The 22,128-nt window shown below is 43.7% G+C and overlaps 1 protein-coding gene across 5 annotated transcripts in view; it reads right to left on the bottom strand.

The window, feature by feature from the left end:
* KALRN (kalirin RhoGEF kinase) overlaps window positions 1-22,128 on the bottom strand; it is a 473,348-nt gene that overhangs the window by 314,598 nt on the left and 136,622 nt on the right. For all 5 annotated transcript variants that reach the window (XM_083865423.1, XM_083865425.1, XM_083865420.1 and 2 more), the window contains exon 2: window positions 1,865-1,939. In XM_083865423.1, the coding sequence (XP_083721549.1) occupies window positions 1,865-1,939 (75 nt within the window). The remainder of the gene's footprint in view (window positions 1-1,864; window positions 1,940-22,128) is intronic.

The raw sequence follows: 22,128 nt of genomic DNA, 5'->3' as shown, positions 1-22,128 counted from the left end.
TTGCAGTGAACAGCAGCAGCTCAAATTGTTCTGCCTGGAAAGGGAACTGCTGCCCGTAGTCACTGCATTTGGAGACCATGAAGAGGAGGTGTAAATCCTAGGACTTCTAGCTGTGTCAGGAACGGCACATTTTGAGCAGATCCAAGTCTGGAGGCTGGTGAGGCTATATGGAGCAAGCTGTACCCTGCCTGTGGCGGATCATGGTGTGAAAGCCCGGGGGATCGTGTTGGCGCTGCTTATTTAACACCCCCCTCCGCAAGGCAGGCTTGGCACAGGACAGTGTCTAACGAGCTGATGATTTGATGTGAGACCCTCTGGCTCAGAGCAGAGCACAGGCACCATCAGTGGAAGGGGCCATATAAACAATCCAGACAGGTTGTCATTAATAAATATTCCATGAATTACCGAATGATCCTGCAATCATTTCCATGCAAAGCAACAGCAGGAGCCAAGAACTAAATTGCAGTACAGTCCCTGCATAAATTCCTCCCATTCGCTTCCCCAGAGCACCCGGTTCAGCTTTTGTGTCTCAAACAAGTGTGCAGGTAGGCTGCGTTTTTATGACTGTGCTCCTCTCTTTGGAGCAGTGAAAGCCAACCATGTAAAACATTTCAGGACATTCAGAATGAGACTTTAGTGCAAGATAAAGTGCTCCTGCATGTGGGTACTGTTGGGATAGTCTTGGGTTTTCATTAAAGACTTTTGTTGTTTCAGAAACTTCCCTCAAACTCCTGGATTTGTCATTGACAAAAAAGTTTAGTCAGCATTTATATGTCCTCAAATTGTTTCCCCAAGTCAGAGCTGGACTTGTGACCCACGGGCCATTTAACTGTTAAAATATGGAAAGACATCTCACACCAGCTATCAGTAGAGGAGAAAGCTTTTCTTGCCTGGATGACACCTCCATGGCTCAGCACAGTGATGAACCCCATCCTTATGGGCCTGGGGACTCAATTCCTGTGGAGAGAGCCAGGGAGGAAGAGTCTGGGCACCTAACAGCCTTGCTGCAACCTCCTCCCTTCTGCAGTCAGCATTACTGTGGAGATGAAGGAAACAAAAAAGCAAATACTGCAAATAAGAGGAGCTGGCTATTCTTGATGAAGGTTTTCTCATTGCAAGCAGCCTGAATGGTTTGTAATCATCAGAAACGCTGCCACTGGAAATACCCTGGGTTTATGCTGCCAATTTGAGTGACTTCATGCAAGATTATGATTGCTTCAGACTTTCTCTTCCCCCTCTCACTGACAAGTTGTAATTCACACCAGAAGCAATATCATCTAAGCTATTCTCAAAGCCTCTTCCATATTGTCTAGTCCTCATCCACCCCCAGATCCTTGAGATTTGTCTCCTGAATGAAGGCTGTAAATCTTTGTACAGAATGGCAGAAGAAGTTTGAGCATGTGAGTTATTATGTAAATGCAGCATCAATGGTACTTTTAACTGCAAGCTGATTGGGACTGTAAATGGAACACCAGTGATTTATAGCCCTGAGTGCTTCCCACATACAGGAACTGAATGCTATTCACTGACCTTGAACCAAAAGCAGGATCCCTGGAGTGTCCTACATGCTGAGACAGCTCACATCTGGGCTGGAGCTAAGTAACTGCCTTTCATCCTACCTGTGCTGCTCATTTACCTGGGTCTCAGAACATGAAGCAAATGAACGTGGACTATTTTCCAATGCTCTGAGTATTACTGGATAGTCCTGGTCCACATAAAGCTCTTTTCTTAGCAGAAGAGCTAATTTAGGTATTACCAAGTTCAAACATGAAATCTGTCACTTGAGACTCTGCAGCATCATAAGGACCAGGATGTGGCAGACAGTGTTAATGATGGGCTGCAGGGATCAAGGAAATGTGCTCACCTGACACAAAGGCCACTTTCTCTTTCAGTATGGGAAGGACATCAGCAGCTTTTAAACCATCATTTCGAAAAGAACCTGCAAAACACAAAAACAGGGAAGTCACATTAGAAGAGAGCATGTTCTTGCTCCCAGCTTCATGGACATGACATGTTCCTCAAAATCAGACTGGGGAAAGGCTATAAATTCCATAAAAGCACCAACAAAGAGACCCAAATGGCTGATAAACAAACAACACTAACATCAATAGAGATATGTTCATAAAAAAAATAAATACAGAGAATCAGCTTATTGTTCTATCCTTCAGAAGTTTTGAAAGGTTAACATATTTCCAACCAAGTAACCCTGCTGCCTTTTCATGCTATCAAGCCTGGGAGATGCCCATCTTGCAGAGAGAGCCAGAAGCCCTCTCCCTTCACTGTTCTGAGCACAGCCCAGGCAAAATTGCATGGAACATTACAGCATATGCACATCCATTTAGCATCAGCCTTTGAGAAAGATTTGCACAGGGGCTGGCTTAAAAAGGGCTTTTCCCTATTGCCCCTTTCTGCCTTGCACAACACATCTGGGATGCAATGGCTCAGGGTAGGATCACACTCAGGGAGGACATGCTCCTTACAAGCCAGCCAAAGTCCTTCCTGGGTAAGGAGTGGTTTGAAGCCTCAGCACATTCTCAGGTAATTCATGCTCTTTGATTACATGTTAAGCATATCTGCACAGGCCATTTGCCTTCCCTGAAGTGCCAAACTACTTCATGTATCCTAAATCTTCACCCAAGAAATGACACACTTTTACACTCTTGGGACAGAACTGCACACAGTTTCAGGCTCCAGCAGCATCTCTCTGTTCTGCAAAAGACCAGCAGTAAAGGATCACCCCAGAGCAAGCCAGACACTGCTATTCCCACAAAAGGTGGCTTTGAAGGACATCTTTGCAGTTTCCCTGAAAAATAACTCATCCATCACTGGGTAGTGAATAATAGTCATCATGACAAGTAATCCTCCATATGGCCTTAGATCTATTCCAGCTCACCAAAGAATATAACACATTTGAAACCCTGTATTTTCACTTTCTGCCTTTCACAGGCAGGAAGTAACCACAATTCTTCTGAGACGGTGCCAGGGTAAGAAAGTATTTTCACTAAGCAGCTTTCTAGAAACAGGGTAACATTGCTGCAGCCATCACACCCTCCTTGCTGAACCCAGCAGATGGTACCTGACCATTTGGGTCTGAAAGTGGGACTGGGGATCAAAGCACCCCCTTTACATTGTCATCTATTACTCCCAACATGCAGCCAGCAAAGGCAAAGTGGTTCAATCCATGCAGACATTTGGAACAGACAGGATGAAGACTGAAACATCCATTTTCAACTCTAGCTGATCTACAAGTGTTAGTATTATTATGGTTGAGTTACTGGGTTTTGCCAGTCACAGGCAGATTGTGCAACAAGGCTGTCTTGTACATTAAATATGTCCCTCCCTGGTGACCAAAGGCTACAGCCACCTCTCTGTGTCCACACTTGCTCTCAGGTGTCACCTCTGTGACACTCATCTCCAGGAGATGTGTAAGCTCACCAGCTAAGCCTCAAGCTAGTGAAAACTAGCACTGAAAGGAGTGAGGTAATTCAATGTAAGGCCAAGACCAGTGTAACTACAATATGAACAGACACTGCAGGACAGTCCCAGGGGATGCCTAAAGAGTGCATTTTGTCAGTAAAGTGTTTTGGGACCATGGAAATGAGTCCTGATTGCTGAACTCTTTCTGTGTTCAAGTAGACAGGACTTTGTGCGCTCTGTGTTAAATATATGAGACTTTGCTATTAACTTATCCTCTTAACAAGATAACCTCTCAGATCCCAGGCTGTGGCTAACTCTCACATCAAAAGCAGGAAGTGCTCATCCACAAGCATCACTTGGAATTTAAGAAGTTTTTTATATAAGCATCTCACCCAACCATGAAGCAAACAGAAACAGCCAACATGCGAGACACATCAGGAGGGTTTGAAGACACTCAAGTGGAATACTGGGCCAAATTTATCCAGCTGCAAGATCTGCAGTGTCAGTGCAAGTTGGGTTTTGCCCAGTATTTGTTAAATTTGTCAGGGAAGCGGCAAAGTCAATTCTTAGGCACCCAACTGTGCAGCAGACAGTATACAACAGAAATCTTTGTGAACATTGCTAAAAAAAGCCAGTGGGTGTATGTAAAGCACACCATAAGGACTTCTTAAAAGGAACCCACTATACTGAGGGCTGAAGGCCAGTTTCTTGCAAGGAAGGACTGCATTTCACAGAGGATATATGCATGGAGACCAGGAGAAAAATGTATGACTTTAAAAGATGGTCACCTCCTGAGCTGTAGCAGGGCAGGCTGCAGGCAAGGGGCTCTCTGGTAACAGCCCTGATGTCTTGACTGTGCACAGGAGAGGCAAGGAAAGATTTGAGTGGGGACAGTGCTGCAGCAGGTATTTTCTCCTTTCTCAGTATCACCCAGGATACATCAGACACACCCCAAAGTAAATGATGAATGAATTGAAAAACTACAAGCCTGTCCTACAACCAGGGAATAAACAAAAAGTCCCAAGAGCTTCAAAACTTCCCTTGGGATGAAGAAGGAAAGTCTGGAAGGCAGATCCGTCCCTAAAGCAATGCATGGTACTTAACCAAGTGGCAGCTCATGACCCACAGCTGCAGCCATGGCCAGTGCTTCCAGAGGTTGCTCCAGCTCCTGACAAAATCCTTGCATCAGAGGCTACATCTCAGAGGATGCCATCAGGTTTCCAGCAGAGCTGGGGCAAGGTATGCATAAATGGGAAAACCAATGGCTCTAATAAATACTCCAAAAGCAACAGCCAATCTGTCTCCAGGAGGGGCCAGCATAGCAATGATGCATTCCCCAGTTTCTAAGTTATTATAAGCATATCCCTAATGATGCTCATTTTCATCCTCTTCCCCAGCTGTTTCTAATACATTTGTTTTGTTTGTTTGCGTGCTAGATCCAAGACCATGTCTGCAGAGCCCCATCTCATTTTGCCGCAGAGCCCCATACGCATACAGGCTGTGCTTTGTAGCCTCCTCTCTGCTGCTCCTCTCAGACAACCCTTCTGCAGCAGATGGACAGAGATGAACAGAGGGATGAAGGAAGGGCAGGCTGAGCCATCCTGCCACTGTCCATGCATTTGTTTGCTGGTTCACCATCCTCATAAACATGGGACTACACAACAGAGTCCCTCTTGCTCTCTACCTGCATGGTCTGCCAAGACACTCGAGCACTGGAATCACCTCTTCACCAAAAGAGAGGCACAGAGAGAGCATGGTATTGCGACCCTGTCATCCTGCAACTCCTCACACCTTCATCACATCCTGGCTTTGTGTGCTATCCACAGAGCACAGACACTATGAATGGCCACAAACTTTTATTACTCCAGTGACCCAAGAAGATTACAGACCATGCAAGCCTGAGCAGCTGACAGTATAATGTGTTCTTGTAAACTTAGAAACACTGAAGAAATAAGAGTGGATCCTCAGCATGGCTGATTCACATTTCAGAGCAGAGCAGCACCACACATGCACAGAACATCTCCTAGCAGGGATTCCCTGGGTGGCAGGAGCAGCTCACAGTTTTAGATGAGATGTTGTAATGAGAAGCCAGATGGGTGAGCTGAGAAGCTTAAGGCATGCTTCCATGGTAAATGCAACAATCCTGAAACTGAGAAAATTTGTTTTTCCCCTTCACAAATGCCCCAGTTGGCCTGGAGAGCTCGCTGCTGAAGGACATGGAGGTCAGCAGCTCAAGGGGCTTCCTGAACACATTGGAGATCAGCAAACAACAAACATCTCCAGAGAACCGTAAAGATTAATAAAATAAGCAAGAGTTTTGGAAAGAATGTAAGCCTACATCTTTGAAGTGAAAGCCAAGCTCTAACTCTTGGAGTGAAAAATAAATTATCCCCAGAGAGAGGCCTGTGAGCTTTAGCATTTCTTTCTCGAAGCAGAGTGCAGGGTCTCTGCTGGAGATGCCGTCTTGGGCTAGATGGAGCAATGGTCTGCTCCAGAGTGGCTTTTCCTAGAAAAGCTTCAGTTCTAATCTGAAAAATGCAGCTCTTGGCTTCAAATAAAGATCAGCTGCTGGAAATATGGAAATACTTTCTATACTTAAAAAAAGTATGCGTAGGCAAGAAGAAGGCCTCCTGTCAGAGCACTGCATGGGGCTTAATCACTTGGCTCCTGATGCCTTCAGCAAGAGTTGTTCATCCCAAGTCCCATGCAATGTTTCAAGAAAGGCAGCCCACATTCTCTTAGTTCTCAGAACAGTTTTGACTATTTAAAAACTTTGGCGTAAAGTTTCTTTAACCAAAAAAAACTGAACTCCTTGGGCTAAACCCATCCCTCGAGGAACTCCACTGGAGTCCAGGATGCAACAGTAGGAATAATCTGGTCCATATTTCTTCTTCCCCCAGTAAAGGCCTCTCTTGTATTTCTATACCCCCACTTCCACACCCCAGTTTTTGGGGCATTTATCTCTCAGGTTTATCATAGCCTATTGCCTTACTACCTTTTTATTTCCCCCCCATTCAAAGTCTCAGTGGAATTTATTTGTCTTTGCAGTACTGTAGCGCCTTGACTTTCTACAACACACAAACAGAAGAGATGTCTGATGTGAGCAGAGACAGGCAGAACAAAGGAGACTTTAGTATTCCCATTGTAGCTTTTGCAAACTGAGACACAGAGAGATTGACTTGTCCAGTGTCAGACAGAAAGTTTGTGCAGAGCTGAACCCTCATTTCCCCAATGTTTTTCTCATACAAACATCCCTTTGTTTCCCAGCAGAATATAATCCTCCTTTTTCTTCTCTTTACACTTCTGGTTTCCTCCTCCTGCCCTTCTCTCTCCATTATTCTTTCCTTCTGCATTTATGCCTCAAATATTTACTTTCTGTGTGTGCTAAGCCCTCTTTAACCCCTTCCTCCCCTTCCTGCAGGCTATTGTCTGTCCCTGCAGGGCTGTGAGCCTTCCCACTTTGATTTCTCTGCTTTTCCACAAGCCACACTGAGGGGCTTAGCCAAGGCCTGCTGGGGCCTTTGCCACTGGGATTTTGCTGGCTGAGGCTCATTGGTTCAAAGGCAGAGAGGCCACAGCATGGCACAAGCATTTGGTTGAATAGAAGCAACATGTGCTCCGGCCCAGTATTTTAGCACCATCTGGCAGAGATAAATGAGGCTGGACACTCTGCATCTGCCGATCGCTCCTCTGCGGACAACAGCCTGATCCCTGATGCAAAGAAAGAGCACTTTGGTGCCCTGAGTTCCCCAGGAGCCTGCAAGGCTCTCCTGCCATCCTTCCCCACTGCAGGCAGCAGAAGAGCAGGCTTTGATTTCACAGAGGAAGGAAGGAAGGATTCAATTGAATTGAATCTACAGACAGCACCAGAGAGGAAAAGCCACAAAATTAAGCTGTAAATATTATTACCAACTACTACTGAAGACTAGCCCAGAAGTATATACTTCTCCAGAATAACCAATAAAAGGTAATACCTGGTCTCACAGGAAGCATTTAGGACTGCAGATTGGAGTGTGGCAGGGACAGGGTAAAAGGCAGGTTGGATTGGCACCACAGTCCTGGGGCAAGGATAGTGGCTGTGCCCCTCCATGCTCCTCTGTTCTCTTTCTCCAGCCACCAGATCCAACGAGCAGACTGACATACAGATCCATGCCATAGCTTCAAAAGTTACAGGGACATTGAACACCAAATAGACAGTCTGCACATTAATCCCACGGCACCACATGCCACACTCTTTATCCCAGCTGAGACAAAGCCGCATGCATTACATTTATTCTAAAATTAAAAGATGAATTTTGAGTTTATATGTAATAGTTAGGCTCAGTCCAAGACTAATATTATTTTCTCTGTGTTTCTTTATACTGTCCTTCTTTCTATTACTTATACACCACTCCTGCTTGCTGAAATACCCCTCTGGTCACAGCTATTGGGTGCCAGCACTAAAGGCTACTTTCCCTTCCAAGTTTTGCCAGTGTAGGTCAGAGGTCTGGCTGCTTTTCCTTTTCTCCCCCTCTACACCAACAAGTCGGTCCCTCTGAGTTCCCAGTGCTCGAATCCTCGCACAGGGACAGCCCCTGCCAGCACAGCCCCCTTCCCTCCCCTGCCTGTAACATCCAGAGAGGCAGCGCTGGGCTTTGGGGGACCTTGCTAATTGCCGAGATTGTTATTCCTTTCACGAGGTACTTGGCAGCATTGAGCCTCCCAGCACAGCCTTTGAATGTCCACACATTTGAACAGTAGCCTCGGCTTGAAATCAAGCCAAAGAATAGGCAAGGCTCAAGAAAGATAGAGCTGCTTGCAGCAAGCATGCAAATTCATTAGCCTGTGTGCACGTGTGGCCTCTAATAAGCCGTGTTCAGCATCTGAAGCCCCAAACATCCCACCCTGTGCATCCCACCTAAGCCAACAGCCAGGCTTTGCCTTTTCATGTGGCACAAAAAACATTCAAAGCATCACAAGGATACTGAATTTATGCACAATCTGCAGCGGAGGTTCAGCTCAACTTCATCCATGGAGGATTTTACTCATTTCATTTTAAACATACACTAATAGAGATGCCAAGAGAATGCAATAGCTGTGAGTCAATCTTTTGCACATTTCCTTTTCATTTTCATCAGGACTTTGGAATCAGGCTGAGATCTTTCAGTTCTTATACTTAGAAAAATAATTAGACATTATAGGTAGCCCTGTGGATAGCACATCTGACTGCTAGTCAAAAGACTTGGCTCTATTTGTGGTTCTGCTCCTAAATTGCTTTATGATCCTGAACAAGCTGTTTTAACTGTGCCAGATCTTGGTTTTCCCCTCTACAGAACGGAAATAATGACTGCCCACATTAGTAAAGCACAGTCAGGTTCACAGACCTCAAAAGCACCTTTCAAACATGAATTAATTTTGTCTGAAAAAAACCTCTCTGAGTTCTCTGAGGCAGGGAACTGTTGCAGTGCACTTTCATAGACAGGCAAAAATGAGGCATCGACAGTAGGAAAGACTTGCTCTGGTGATCACAGAAAGGACTTTCTGGGAAGGAATGGGAGACATTAGGAGAACTGGAAAAATTAGATCATCTGACACAAAATCCTGTGTTTTATTTCTTAAGTGTACAAGGGATAGATGTGCTGCCCTAGAGGAAAATAAGTATATTCAGCACCTTGAGCTTTTAGTGGTTAAGTTTCTTGCCATCTACAGATTGCTCTACACATCAGTGACCACCCAGATGCAACAGTCTTTTATGGTGTTAATAAACAGCTATGGGCCATTTGTAATCTGAAGTCACATTTTAAACATGGCCATGGTCTCTATCCAGTCCTAGTGTGCATGAATATTTTCTTTTCATTTCACTCCCCTCTCAATTACAATTGGGTTTCTTATGGAAACATTCCTTGGAATTTTATAATCCCATAAAAAGTTTAGAACTGCTGATGGATTACTGCATGAAGGATGCAGGCTGAAGTGGTAGAGGCTGGGTACCCTAGGTCCCATTCTCTATTAAATTCTGTAGGTTAGAATAATATCCTTTAACTGGTGCTGGTTTAGTCAACAGGCTTTTTCCAAAAAGCTGCAAAAGGGCATCTGCCAGCACCTGTCACATAGCACCTGTGACATGCTTAGGGTTTCCCACCCGTGTCCCAGAAAGCCTCCTACTCACATCCTGGAGGTCCCCAGCCACCAGTAACTTCTCCAGGACAAAAAAATAAAATAAAATATCTAATTATGTACAACATTGAGGAGGCACTTTGCTGAAACGCCAGCCATACAAAGGAACCATATGCCAGTGCCCCAAGTGTGCTTTGCAAACATCTGCCTCTCGGGGGATTTCACGCCAGACACTAAGAAAGCAACTTTAATTAGAGGCCAATTGAGATCCTTGTCCCAAAGCCTGTGACTGCCCTAAAAAAGAAAAAAAAAAAAATCCTAAACAAACAAGGCAAATGCATGTCTCTCATGTTTAAAAACACTCTACATTTTCTCTTTATAATTTTTCTGACAGAGTTCAACATGCCACATCCAGATTGACAAAGTTCCCACTGCCTTCAAAAAAATCCCTGTCCAGGAAGGACGGTTGTGTCTAATATGAATGTCAGAGTGGGTTTTAAATTAGTCATTTTTGACTGTGGTTCACTCAACATTCACAAACCAGCACCTCACAATTAATTAGGCTTACATTTCCCCTGTCTCACATCGCCTCAAACCCCTTCTGACCGGATACATTTCTGCCTTTGCTCATCTCCTTTGGACCCTCTTTCTTTCTGCCAGGGCTTATGATTTCAGCTTGCAGCTATTGTGTCATCCTGGGAAGCTGATTTAAAGAAAAAAAAAAGGAATAAAAGAAAACCTAAATCTGCAATTCAAAGGGGAGTTTTCCCTTCCTGTGCATGAATTCCCTGGTTAGGGATAAAGCAAGATCCATGCCCTAAGCTCTTGACACAGGGCAGGCAAAAGTAGAAACCCTCCCTGAAGAGGGGTACATGGGAGAGAAGCCAAAGCCCTGGCAGGATCACAGAGGCTGCTCCCACCCCTGAGCAGGACACAGTTCATCCAAACAGGGCAGTTGCAGGTCTCTGGGTATTGCATCTCTAGACAAACCCAGCAAAAACCAAGGCAGCAAGAAGAGCAGCAGAAAGCACTCCAGCTGACATCAGGCAGAGCTCAGGGGCACTTCAGGCAGGCCCGTTGGGAGCACAGTGAAAGGCTCAGGGGCTGCACAGGGAAAGGCTCAGGGGCTGCACTGTGATGCTGGGCTTCCCCAAGAGCTGCTCTCCATAGCCCCTACCTGGGGAGCAGGACCTCCTGCCACACCCCACTCTCCTGTCCTTATTACCATTTCCCAGGGTCTACTCCTCTCCAAACCAACCTACAACCAATGCCAGCCCACCAAGAGGCCTGTGCACAACCCACTTCCAGCTGATTTCAGATTGCCCAGCCCTCATCTGACCAGGCGCTGAACTGTGAAGCGGCAGCAGCTCCTCCGAGGGGCTGGCCAGGAAACACTCTGGATGTAACAGCAATGCTTTAACTCTCCCAGCAGATCCCACAGCCAAACAAAACCAGGGCAGGCATTTTACATACATCAGTGCAAGGGGGAAGGCAAGACACTCAAAGAACTAAATAATTTATCTGCCTCCCTTACGGATGCTGACATTTTTGACACACGTTAAACATTAATGAAAATCATTTTATGGATGGCTGAGTCATGCCAGTCAATGGATAATCTCCTGCCTCTCCACCTGCCCCTGTCACCCTCATCTGGCTCCTATCGCAGAGTGCAGCCACTTGTAACTCTGCCCTCTGAAAGAGGCCAGGCTCCCCCAGATGCCAAAGAGCAGAGCAAAAGCACGGAGGGGGCTGAACAGACCCCAGTGAACACAAGGACGAGAACCGAGCCCACGGAGCCCTAACCCCGCTGCAGTTAAATTCACAAACCTGCTGTTTTGTTAATTAGCTAACACGAGATGCTGTGAATCATTTTGGAAAGCAAATTACCTCCCTGATTTCCAAAAGCTTCCTAGCCGCATTTCTTTTTTTAACTTACTATTTTTTCCTTCTTTCAACGTATAAATGCCAATTAAATTACTGCCTGCCTCTGTTTAATCTAATGTTAGCCTACTCATATTTTCAGCTGCTCCCTGATGCCAGTAGGGCCCCTTATGCCCAAATCTCTTTAGCATGCTAGTATAAATGTTTATAGCCCTAAGACTTAGTGCTGTAAGAAGCTTGACATTTTTGTGCTAATAACCTGTGATGTTATTGTAATGTTGAATTCAGAAGGATCACTCATAGGTTGAAAATGCAGCTTTCCTTTAGTTTGTTCCAGCTAAGGACACATATAAAGAGATGACTGGGATTATAGTCTCATGAGCTGTCTGGATCTCTTTCTGGACAAGCAGCCCTTAAATTTGCCAAAGTGATACTCACTGGAAGGCAGTTACAGAAAGCCACAGGGCAGGTTTCAGAGACAGAGGGTATATGCATTCAATCCCATCTCATCTATCACGGAATCATAGAACCCCTGAAATTGGAAAAGATCTTTAAAATCATCGAATCCAACTGCTAAGACAGCAATGCCATATCCACCATTAGACCCACTGGACTGTGATTCTGGATACCAGAGTTACTAGGAATATCTTCTCCATCCCAAACAAATCTTTCTTTATGGAACAGGCTAAAAGATTATCACCTAAATGCAGCAAATTGCCTTCTTTTCACTAAGGGGATGCTCAGAGCTGCACAAATAACTGGCTACAGGTTAATGAGATCTGACTGATCTCCAGAGGGTACAAGCTGCTGCTTTATAGATCCCTGACAGCTGGAGTCAGATGACCATCCACCTCCTCTCTGAAACACAGAGAAATTGTCTGGGGCCCCTCTTTCCAGCCCACTACCAGGTTGCATTTTTTCTTACAATGGAAGTGACAGAAGTGCAATATATTGCCAATGATATTTTAATTTCACAGATTGAATTATAAAATCCTTTCCCCAGACACATTTTCCCTCCTTCTGAACGTATTTTACTGGTTGGTGGTTTCACTGAGCAGCATGCTCTGCAAAATCGACAATTCCAGGTAGGAGGAGATTGTCACATTCAACATCTCAGTAACATCCACCAAGTTTATTAGATAGGTTTCTAAATATAGGGAAATTATATTTTGATTTGAGACAACCTACTGCAATCTGGAGAACCTTGAGGCAGGTGGCTGTCAGGCCTCCCTTGAGTACAACATTGTGGAGCAGACCCTAATCTAAACCAAGCTAAGTCAATCAAAGGACATTTAATAACTTCAGTAAATAAGAAATTAGGAGAAAACACAATTTCTCCCACATCTGCTACTGCAAGTGAGATTTCCCTCTTTTGGTTGTAGCAGTTTAAATAACTCATTTTTATATTTTTCTCCAGCCAAGAGTTCATCCTCCATAAACATCTCATGCCAGGTATCCCTGCTCTCCCACACAAACATACAACCACACATACCTTCTTATATTTGGCTTCTAGCTTTGCTGATAGAACAGACCATGTATGCATTTCCAACCTACAACTCAGCCCAGGGTTTCCATGACCTTTTGCTGCAAGCTCCAGCTCTGCTGCTGGAATGACTTGTCCATTATGTTAGTTGTTCAATAACTCTTAGGCACTTACTACTGCTTTGAATAAACAAGTCACAGTCAGAAGTCAATGAAACATTAGGAGCGATGACAAATCAGAAATAGCAAACTAACTGCACGAAGGAAAAGGAAGAAATGCAGTGATGTTTTTCTGCCTGCTTACAAAGAAAAGCAGAGTGAAAGATGGACTGGAGAGAACAGATTCATCACGCTTTGGCTTCATTACTATAATAATTAATTTATATTAGCAGGTGCACATTAAGAAGATCTGTTTCCACCCCTCTGCCACCACCAGCTGGTGCAACATGCGTGTGTCAGTCATGAGAATGAGTAGTTGTGCTGATGCCCCGCACCAAATCTTCATCTGCATCCTTCAGCTTTGTTACAGTCCAGTCAGCAGCAGTGGTAGAGATGCACAAACACATCACAGAGAGCAGTTTTACCCCAAAGTGCTTAAAGTGACCAGAGCCAGCTATGGGAGACAACAGATACACAATTTCATTTCCCATATTTCATGGGAGCCGACTGATGGCAGAGTGCAGGTGTCATGGCCAGGTATTTGATATAGAACATTTTTATTAGGCTTTTATAAACCTGACATTTATAAAATTGCACTGGAAAAGCAGCTATGATGTTCCACTCAGAGTTTTTGCTCCTAAAGAACATGGAAATGTTCACGAGTCCCCAGATCTCTGGTTTATATCTCACCCAGTGGGTCCCACCGCAGGATTTGGCCCAGAGTTCTCAGATATTCAGAAATTCAGATATCAGAGTTCTCAGATATTACTTGGGAATGAGAAGTCCAGAAAAGTATCCTCTTGATAATGCCTACTTGCATCTTGTGATCTGATGGAAATTCAGCCTGTGGAAATACATCTACCCCCTCTCTCACTTTTCCTAGGAAGCCCTATCAAATGTTGTGATATCCATTTATAGCAACTCCAGAAAGCTGAGATACATGACACTGGCTACTAATGAAAGCTGCAGGATAAAGCAATAATGACATTTTGGGAACAAAAAATGTATACTGAAATATTATAGAAATAAAGTTATCAGGCAGGAGACGTACAAAATTCAATTTTCTGAGTGGTATACTGGCTTTAATGATACAAACAATCTTTTCATGGCCATCAAATGAAGCTTTTTTGCAAATGTTTTTTGTGAACTCACACACAGAGAAAAAACCAAAAAGATAAATTAACAGTGTCATCTTCCCCTGCACTGAAGTGCTACAGTACTGAGCACACTGCCTGCTATAAGACTACTGACAATTAAGGATGTATTATCACCCTGAGCAGTATCCCTTTCTGCAAGTATCTGATCTGCCCATTACCATTGTCCTCTTCCCCACAGCACAACCATGCACTTCATGGAATAAACATCCATTGAAGCCAAAGTGGCAAGTCAGCTGAGCACATAAATTGCCCAGGTTCTACCCGGAGACAAGAATAATTATCTTTCCAAATCCACTTAAAAACCCTGACTAAAGAATACTTTCTGAAGAGGTCAAGCCCTGATGATAGCTAATACTTTCAAATGAATCTTTGTTATTGCCCAAATACAAAGAGCTGTTTTAAAGCATCATGAAAGCAGAATGCCTCTTCCAGGAGCGAGCTCACCCGCATTTCTGCAGATCATCACTTAAGTGTTCCCTAAGTCATACAACTTTCTGGCTTTGAAAGATTGCCCTTTGATGTCCAACAGACAGATGTCAGCATAAAAAGACAGGGGAGGGAAAAACCCTCAAGCTCTGCACAGCCAGCAGTAACCAAGAGAAAGCAGTGAGCTTGTCTGTGAGTGGGGACCAAGCAAGCAACAGAAGCTGAGCTACCTCCTCACTCCTCTGCTTCCAAAAAGTGTTTAGCAATAGCACAGCTACAAAAGTGCCAGTAAGGTGAAGTGCCCTGAGTCACCAGTACCTGTTCAGTTGCTCTGCAACCACTTACAGCACCACTAGCTCAGGAGCACCCACCATGGACAGAAATCCAGCAAAATAGTGCACTTGAAGCCATAAAACCAGTTAGTCCCTTGGGTGTCAACTCTTTGGGGAACAGTGTGATGTAGCTCACACCACCACTGTCACTGCTGTTCCGGGGATAAACAGAAGGCTTCTGTCATCACTGTTTTCAATCCAGTCCTTTTCATAAGCATTGCCATTCAACTATAATGATTGTTTTGTTACGTGTGGTTCTACTCAGAAAACTGACTCCATAAAAACAGAATCATGGAGTTCATGTTTATTGCATCTCAATTATTTCCAGATCAAATGCAGTCAGTTTACAAGTAAAAAAGATGTTTGGTTTGTTTTTCCAACTACCAGGTCTACAAACTCATGCTGGGATCTAGAAGTTAAGTTGTCATCTTTTTGGCTTGTACAATTGCAAGAGGAATGAAAAAGAAATCTGCTTGCCTGCTCCTGGAGCAGCTGTGTATTTCCAGCTTCAACAGAGATAATAAGGAATAAAAATGAAGACAATATTTTCAAACCCACTTATCTAATTCTGCACTTCAGGGCTCCAGAAAGGTAATCTGATTTTAAAAGCTACTCCAAGGGCAATTCAAAGTGACAAGACTTAAGTACCACTTAAAATTTTACTGCATATTTAGGTACATAAATAGTATGTACCTAACTTTAGACACCCATTTTTCAAAACTGTTCCCCTTAATTTAGTCAGCAAATTAATCAGATTTGCATGTGATTACACATAGATAGCAGATCATTTCTGTAGGAAGGTGTTATTTTTATATAGACACTTGTCGGAGCAGAATTGCTGTTAAACTAAAATCTATGAGTCCACAGGCTGAGTCGACATTAACTATTTGACAGCTGCAAATTACTGCATTACAGACATGGCCAATTTGCTTATAGAGATCCATGTGCTCACATGTAACTTAACCATTCCTCAGCTGTCTGTCTGTAAATCCCAGTGCTGTAGGGGTTAGCAGGCTTCCCTCATGGCAACTCTGAGACAGGTTGTAATCAGGTTTCTGTGCCCCATTATCCTGCACATGAAAGAAACAAGATGTTCCAGGGGCTGAAGAACAGATTAGCTTCCTACCATGTTGATATACAGATCCTCTAACTCTTTGTCACATCTTCTACGAGTTCCCTACAGCAAAAATTTTCAGCTGTGCCTTGGCTTCTCCTCATTTCATCACCCAACACATCCAGCTCTTTCCCCTGAGCTCCTGTGCCAAATGGTTTTGCATGCCAGTCAAACATATTACACCCATAGGGCTTCTCTGTGGATCCCAGTGTGATGGTCACCTCGAGGCTTGCAAAGGGTTTGCAGAAGCATTGGCTTTGAGGTGCTTGTGAAACACAGATTCATGGTGGGTAAACTGAGGGAACATTTGCTCTATTACCCAGTTGTCACAAAGCTTTCCTTCGTGCACAGGTACACTAATGCTGACCACTCCATCCAATCTGTGCTTTGCCTCCTCCATCCTTGTGCCTTAGGGAGTTAACGACAATGTCTGATGGCAACCAAAGAGAAAATGCATAAGAGTTTACAGGAAAAGTAGGCTGAAAATAAAGGCTGGGAACATGGCCAGCATTTGCAGATGTACTGAGTTAGCAAGTTCTGAGGAACGTTCCAAAACATTAGCCAGTGTTACACACCCGTCCTTTCCATGCTGGTTTCACAAGCCAGAGGTGCCTGCTGGCAAGGGCAGCCCTGCCAGGCCATCCTTGCAGCTTTACTGTGGCTTTCCTCCCTTTGCCATCTCCCTCCAACAAGGACAAGCAAGGGTGTTTAATTAAATCCAAATGGTAACATTTTTAGCTAAGTGTAAAATTGTTGATTTGGAAAGCAGCATGCCTGGCTTTCATCATTAGGGAACACTGTGATCAATGTAACACCAGTCCAATTACGGCTGTTTTGGTGCTGAGAGATGTATTTCTGTTCTCCATAGCTCTTTATGTATTCAGGTGTAAGCTAAGCAACTGCAGCCTCAAATGCTAATTGTGCTGCTTAGGACATACTCACTCCCAAGGAGTCCCAACAATCACACAACCTTTTAGTGCCAGGAAATTCCTAATCCTTTCCCAGCCAGCCCCAGCCAAGGTCTTGCCCATGATGATGAAATCTGCCTGGAGACTTCAGAAACCCACAGACACACAAGGCAAGGCTGCTGCTCCTGCAACAAGCCACTGCTGACTTCCCTTCACAAACTGCCAAGGGGACTCTGAAACAAGCACAGTGAGAAGGAATGGGTGTACTTGTGGCTCACTCCGTCCTCCAGATGATATTTTCCCAGCAGTAGTCACAGCTCGTGCTATTTGAGTCATCCTCATCTGAGAAATGCAAATAGTCCCCAACTGGTAACACAGCGTTTCTGCTTGCAGGATGAGAGCTCAGCTTCCCTCCCAGGGCTCCAAGCTGAGCACAGTCCTGGAGAGCCACGGGCTGCTCTGTGTCAGGGGAAGGGCCTTGTACAGATGGCATGGAAGGATGGCAGACAATGAAATGCTTGAGGCTGCAGGGAAAATTGAGCCCTCACAATACTTTGCCTTTAGACTTTGGATTAAACCCTGTCCTTTGTCATGTTGATGCAGAGAGGAGCAGCACTTGACAGTATTTAGAGAATTGTAGATTTACCCCACTGAAACCATCCTTCAATTCCACACTTCTGTGGGACTTTCATCATGGTCTCTCTGCAAATTATTTTAATTCTTTATAAGAAGAAATGGATTTGCCTTGCCATTTACAGCACAGAACGTTGCATAGTTACTTGAATTTTCATGAAAAAATAACATTTAATTGGAATCTAAATTGAGTAAATTCAGATATCTGAAAGCAAAACCAGCATATTGTGTAAAGTTGTAATTATTCCCGACCAAAAAAAAAAAAATTCCAGAAAATTCAGAACTGAGTTAAATGTAAAAGCAAACCACTATGGCTGAAGTATGGAAATCACTGTATAGGCAAACTAGCAACAATGCAGAGCCTCCAGGGATATCAAGGAAGGAGTACACACTATGGCTAGTGGACAGTACTACTGATAGCTACAGATTAAATTGATATTGAAAGCCCTGCGCAGATTAAATTGATACTGAAAGCCCATTTCATTTTTTATCTTTCCCTTATTAAATTATTTTAGGATGAGAAAAAAAAAAAGACCACGTATCTGTCTGCTAAGAGTAACACAGAGGTATGCTACATTAAACTGGCAATAAAGCCATCATGGACAATCATAAGCTAAAAGCCTCAGGATGTATGTCTTACTCAAAGTTGCTTATAAATTAATTTAGCCCAAGAAACAGTTACTGCCTTATAAACATGCGATGTTTCTAACAATTCATTTAACTTTTATCCTGAAAAAAAAAAATAGCAGATGATGGAGATAACAAGGCATCAGTGCAGGTCCCAATCAACTTTTGTGGCTCATTTCAGAAAATTCTCTAGAAATTAATACTGAATCTACACTTGCATTTCCCTCCTTGGAAGGAAACAGCCTTCCCTTCCTTGGTGTACCCTCTCTGAAACCCTGTGAAGAAGGTAACCCATGTCACAGTGAGGGAGAAAAAAGCTGCAGGTGGCCCAATATGTGAAACCTTCCCCCAGTGCCATGCGGTTCTCACTTGGGTCTTGCTGTGCCAGCTCTCATCTCCAGGAAGCTCTGACATTTTCCTTGGTAGTCCCAAGATTGAGAAAAGATCATAGTTCCCAGGGTTAGCCAGAAACATTTGGGTTTTAATCCTGGCCACTGACATAACTTGTGATCACGAGCAAATCGTTCAGTCTTGCAGCATCTTGGTTCACCCATATGCTGGGGACAGAATGTTTCCTTGCCTCCCGAGAGCAGCCACAGAGCCTGGAAGCAGCATCTTGTCTTTCCACTGGCCAAGAAAATTTCTTACCATCAGTGCTAAGTGGGTGTTTTTTTTCTGTATGGTTTGCTCAGAGGGAAGTTAAAAGGCAGAAAGCAAAAGATATGAAGCCGTTCTTGAAAGAAAATGTCCATCTCTAAAAAAAGTAGAAAATATTCAAGTGCCACACATTAGCACTGCTGCCAAGTGAAATCTTGAGCAATTAGTCTGCTGATTATTTGAACTTCACTGGGTGTAATCTAATTTACCAGAGTGCAAGCCTCAGTATGTTTCCAGCACATGGTGGTCAGAGAGGGCTACCCCCAGCTGCCCCACTGCCCTGTTCTGACCCAGTGAAGACCTTCAGTTGCAACCCAGCACTCAGTGCAAATACTTAGTGAAGGAAGTGAGAAATCAGAGTGGCAAATACTGCATTCAGAAATTCAGAAAAAAACCCCCACTTGTCTGAGTCATCCCTGAGCTTTGAACACACACATCTGAGCAGAGTTGCTCCTATTCTGGAGCAGCCACCATGGAGAACAGAAGCAAATCTACTGTGTGGGTGAAGGGAGAAAGGCATGGGAGAGCCAAGTCCCTCACTGGGGTCATGCAGGGGGTTATCAGAGGCTCAGGATAAACCCTTGTCCCCTGCACAGAGCTCTGTGCCATGCACTGCCTGGCCTCTCCTGACACAGACCAGGACCAAACCAGGCACTTGCTTATCCTCCACACTGCAGATATTTACGGGTGTTTTTACTGAACACTTCAAAAAGGTGCCTGTCTCAGAAGTGTGTTTACACGTTCTCAATCTAACAAGCTTTCAAAAATTTCATTAGATCTGAAATTTCCACCACAGCAAGTGGTGATCCTCACAAGGTACAGTCTAGTTGGTAAAAGAGGCATTTAAGCACAGAGTGGGTGTTAGCCCAAATCTATTCCTCCTCATGTCTTCCTTATAGCTGACAAAGACTGTACTAATTTTCTGAGTAATAACAGCTAGCAAAGATGGCAGATTTGAAAATAAAACATGAAGCCACATACCTAATCCCCTGGAGCATAAAACACCTTCATCCTGAAGGTCTCTTCCAACCTAGTGATTCAGTGATCTATGAGCCTGAAGGCTGCCAACACAGTTGCAGAAAGGAACTGCAGTGTGGGGCAACAAGCACTTTGTAAAATGGTTTTTGAAAAGCAGGAACACTTGGTCACCAAACCCACCACCTTTAACTTTTAAGGTATATCCCCCAACTCGGTGTGGCCTGTTCAGTGAAATGAGGATGAAAATTTGGTCCTCAATAGGAAAACATACACACTGAAATCTGGACTAATCATTTGTTTGCCAGGTGAACCAGATGCCAAATTATCTCTCATTTAAAATGTTTGACCCATATGGTTGCATGTGAGGTGCTAAGCAGGACATGGAGCTGGCAGTCAGCAGTGTTTTCACATGTGGTTAAAAACAGAGAGCTTCAGGAAGGTTCCCCCTGCTCTCAGTCTTCCAGACAGAGAATCACATCTGGACCAAAAGCTGAAGGGAAGATTCATCAGAGGCACCACAGCTTCCTACTCTAGAATACTTGGTTTGATGGAGTCTGTGATTTTAAATTGGATCAACTAACCAATAATGTGGCAAAAGAAATGAAAAAGAAATGCATACCAAAAATGAGGAGAAAATAGGAAAGGGCAGAAATATTACATTATGCTATTAATGACTAAGATATCTTTTGTTGCATATAGGTAAAACCTTACAAAAGGAAGGCCTTGTAAAACCATGGCTCAGGCCTGTTACTCAGCTAATTAAAAAAGGACTATGGAAAAGTGACTCGGCTGAACTAGGGGTAGAAAAGCAACTTATAGAACCATCAGGTGTTCGCATTGTGGTGTGTGGTGGTTGGTTGAATTGTGTTTGTTATGTTTTAAAATTATCTAACTGATAATGGGCTAACTGCTTAAAAAGGCCCAGTTTTTGCAATAAAGCAGCTCTCCTTCCCACCTGTGTGGGGACTCTGCATCACTGCAGTCCCTCACCCACAATCTTTGTCCTTCATCCTGCTGTCCTGTGAGGGGAACCAGATATCACACAGGACTTGTAGCTGCCAGTCAAATCTGTTCCTCCAGACAGGAGATCCATCCAAGGTCTCGGATGCGTCTCCATTACAGTGGGTCCCAGCCACATGTTCTTCTGGCATGGAAGGCCAAATTCCAAGGCCTTTCCAAGTCCTTTTTTAGGCCAAGACCTGGATTTTGTTACGAGGGGACTTGTGCTGAAAGGCAGTCAAGAAGTCATAAAGAGGTGTGCTCATCTCCAGTCTCTCCAGGCTGGAGCCAAATCTCTTTAGAGAAGCTTCCTGTTAGAGAACTGGTGTCATCTGGGAGACAGTGCTTATCATTTCTTCAGGCTGAATACAGATTTAGTCAAATCACAAATACAAATTATTGATTGAAAGCAGGGTAATCTAACTATCCTATGATCTTTCTTTAACCCAACTGGAATTTATAAGAACCTAATGAAATGTCTAGGACTTTCCTAAAATAAAAAGATTCTGTGATAGCTCAGAACTGCCAGGGCCTTCCAGATGAAAGTGAAATAGGGTAAAAACAGATAATAAGTGAAAATAAGACAATTAATTACAAAAAAAAAAAAAGAGAGAGAGGAAGACTCACTTTTAAATGAAAATATTATCCAGCTTAATTGCATGATTAAAAGTCAAAAGAAGAAAATTTGAATGCGGCACAAGTTAAAAGAGGTACATTTTATACAGATTTTTTAAAATCTTGTTTTCTAAATAGTCAATGATCTGTTGCACATAAAGCTGTAGGATGGTAATTGGAAACAGTCTAGTCCCATAACAGGAAATAAACTCTTATCAATGGCTTTTGCAGATCTCAGTCAAACCATTGGGAAATTGGTGGTCTTGAAAATTAATACGTAAGACCATGATCTTAGAGATGAATATAGCAAATACACTTATCTGTAATGAGTTCATTCTGGTTTTTTGCCATAAAGATAACTCTTGAATAAAAAATCCAGCCATTTCCTGGTTTGGACTTTGTCAGGGTTCCTGGTAACAGCACTGAGGAGAAAACCCACGTAATTTGCTTGGCAATCTGAGACAGACTCCAGCTCCCAAGCAGGAGCAAACAAGAGATTTTCTAGCATCTCATGGGCTGAGCTAAAGACAATAACAGAGTGTTATATAACATGCCAAAAACCCATTTACACCATGATCCATTAGTGCAGTTGAATCATTCAATTCTGCAACCTGCATTGATCATTCAACATTTATTGGGGCAAATTA

Source organism: Zosterops lateralis, assembly GCF_965231275.1.
Source record: "Zosterops lateralis genome assembly, chromosome: 7".
NCBI lineage: Eukaryota > Metazoa > Chordata > Aves > Passeriformes > Zosteropidae > Zosterops > Zosterops lateralis.
Note: the sequence above shows the minus strand (reverse complement) of the source record. Positions and strands in the feature narration are given on the sequence as shown.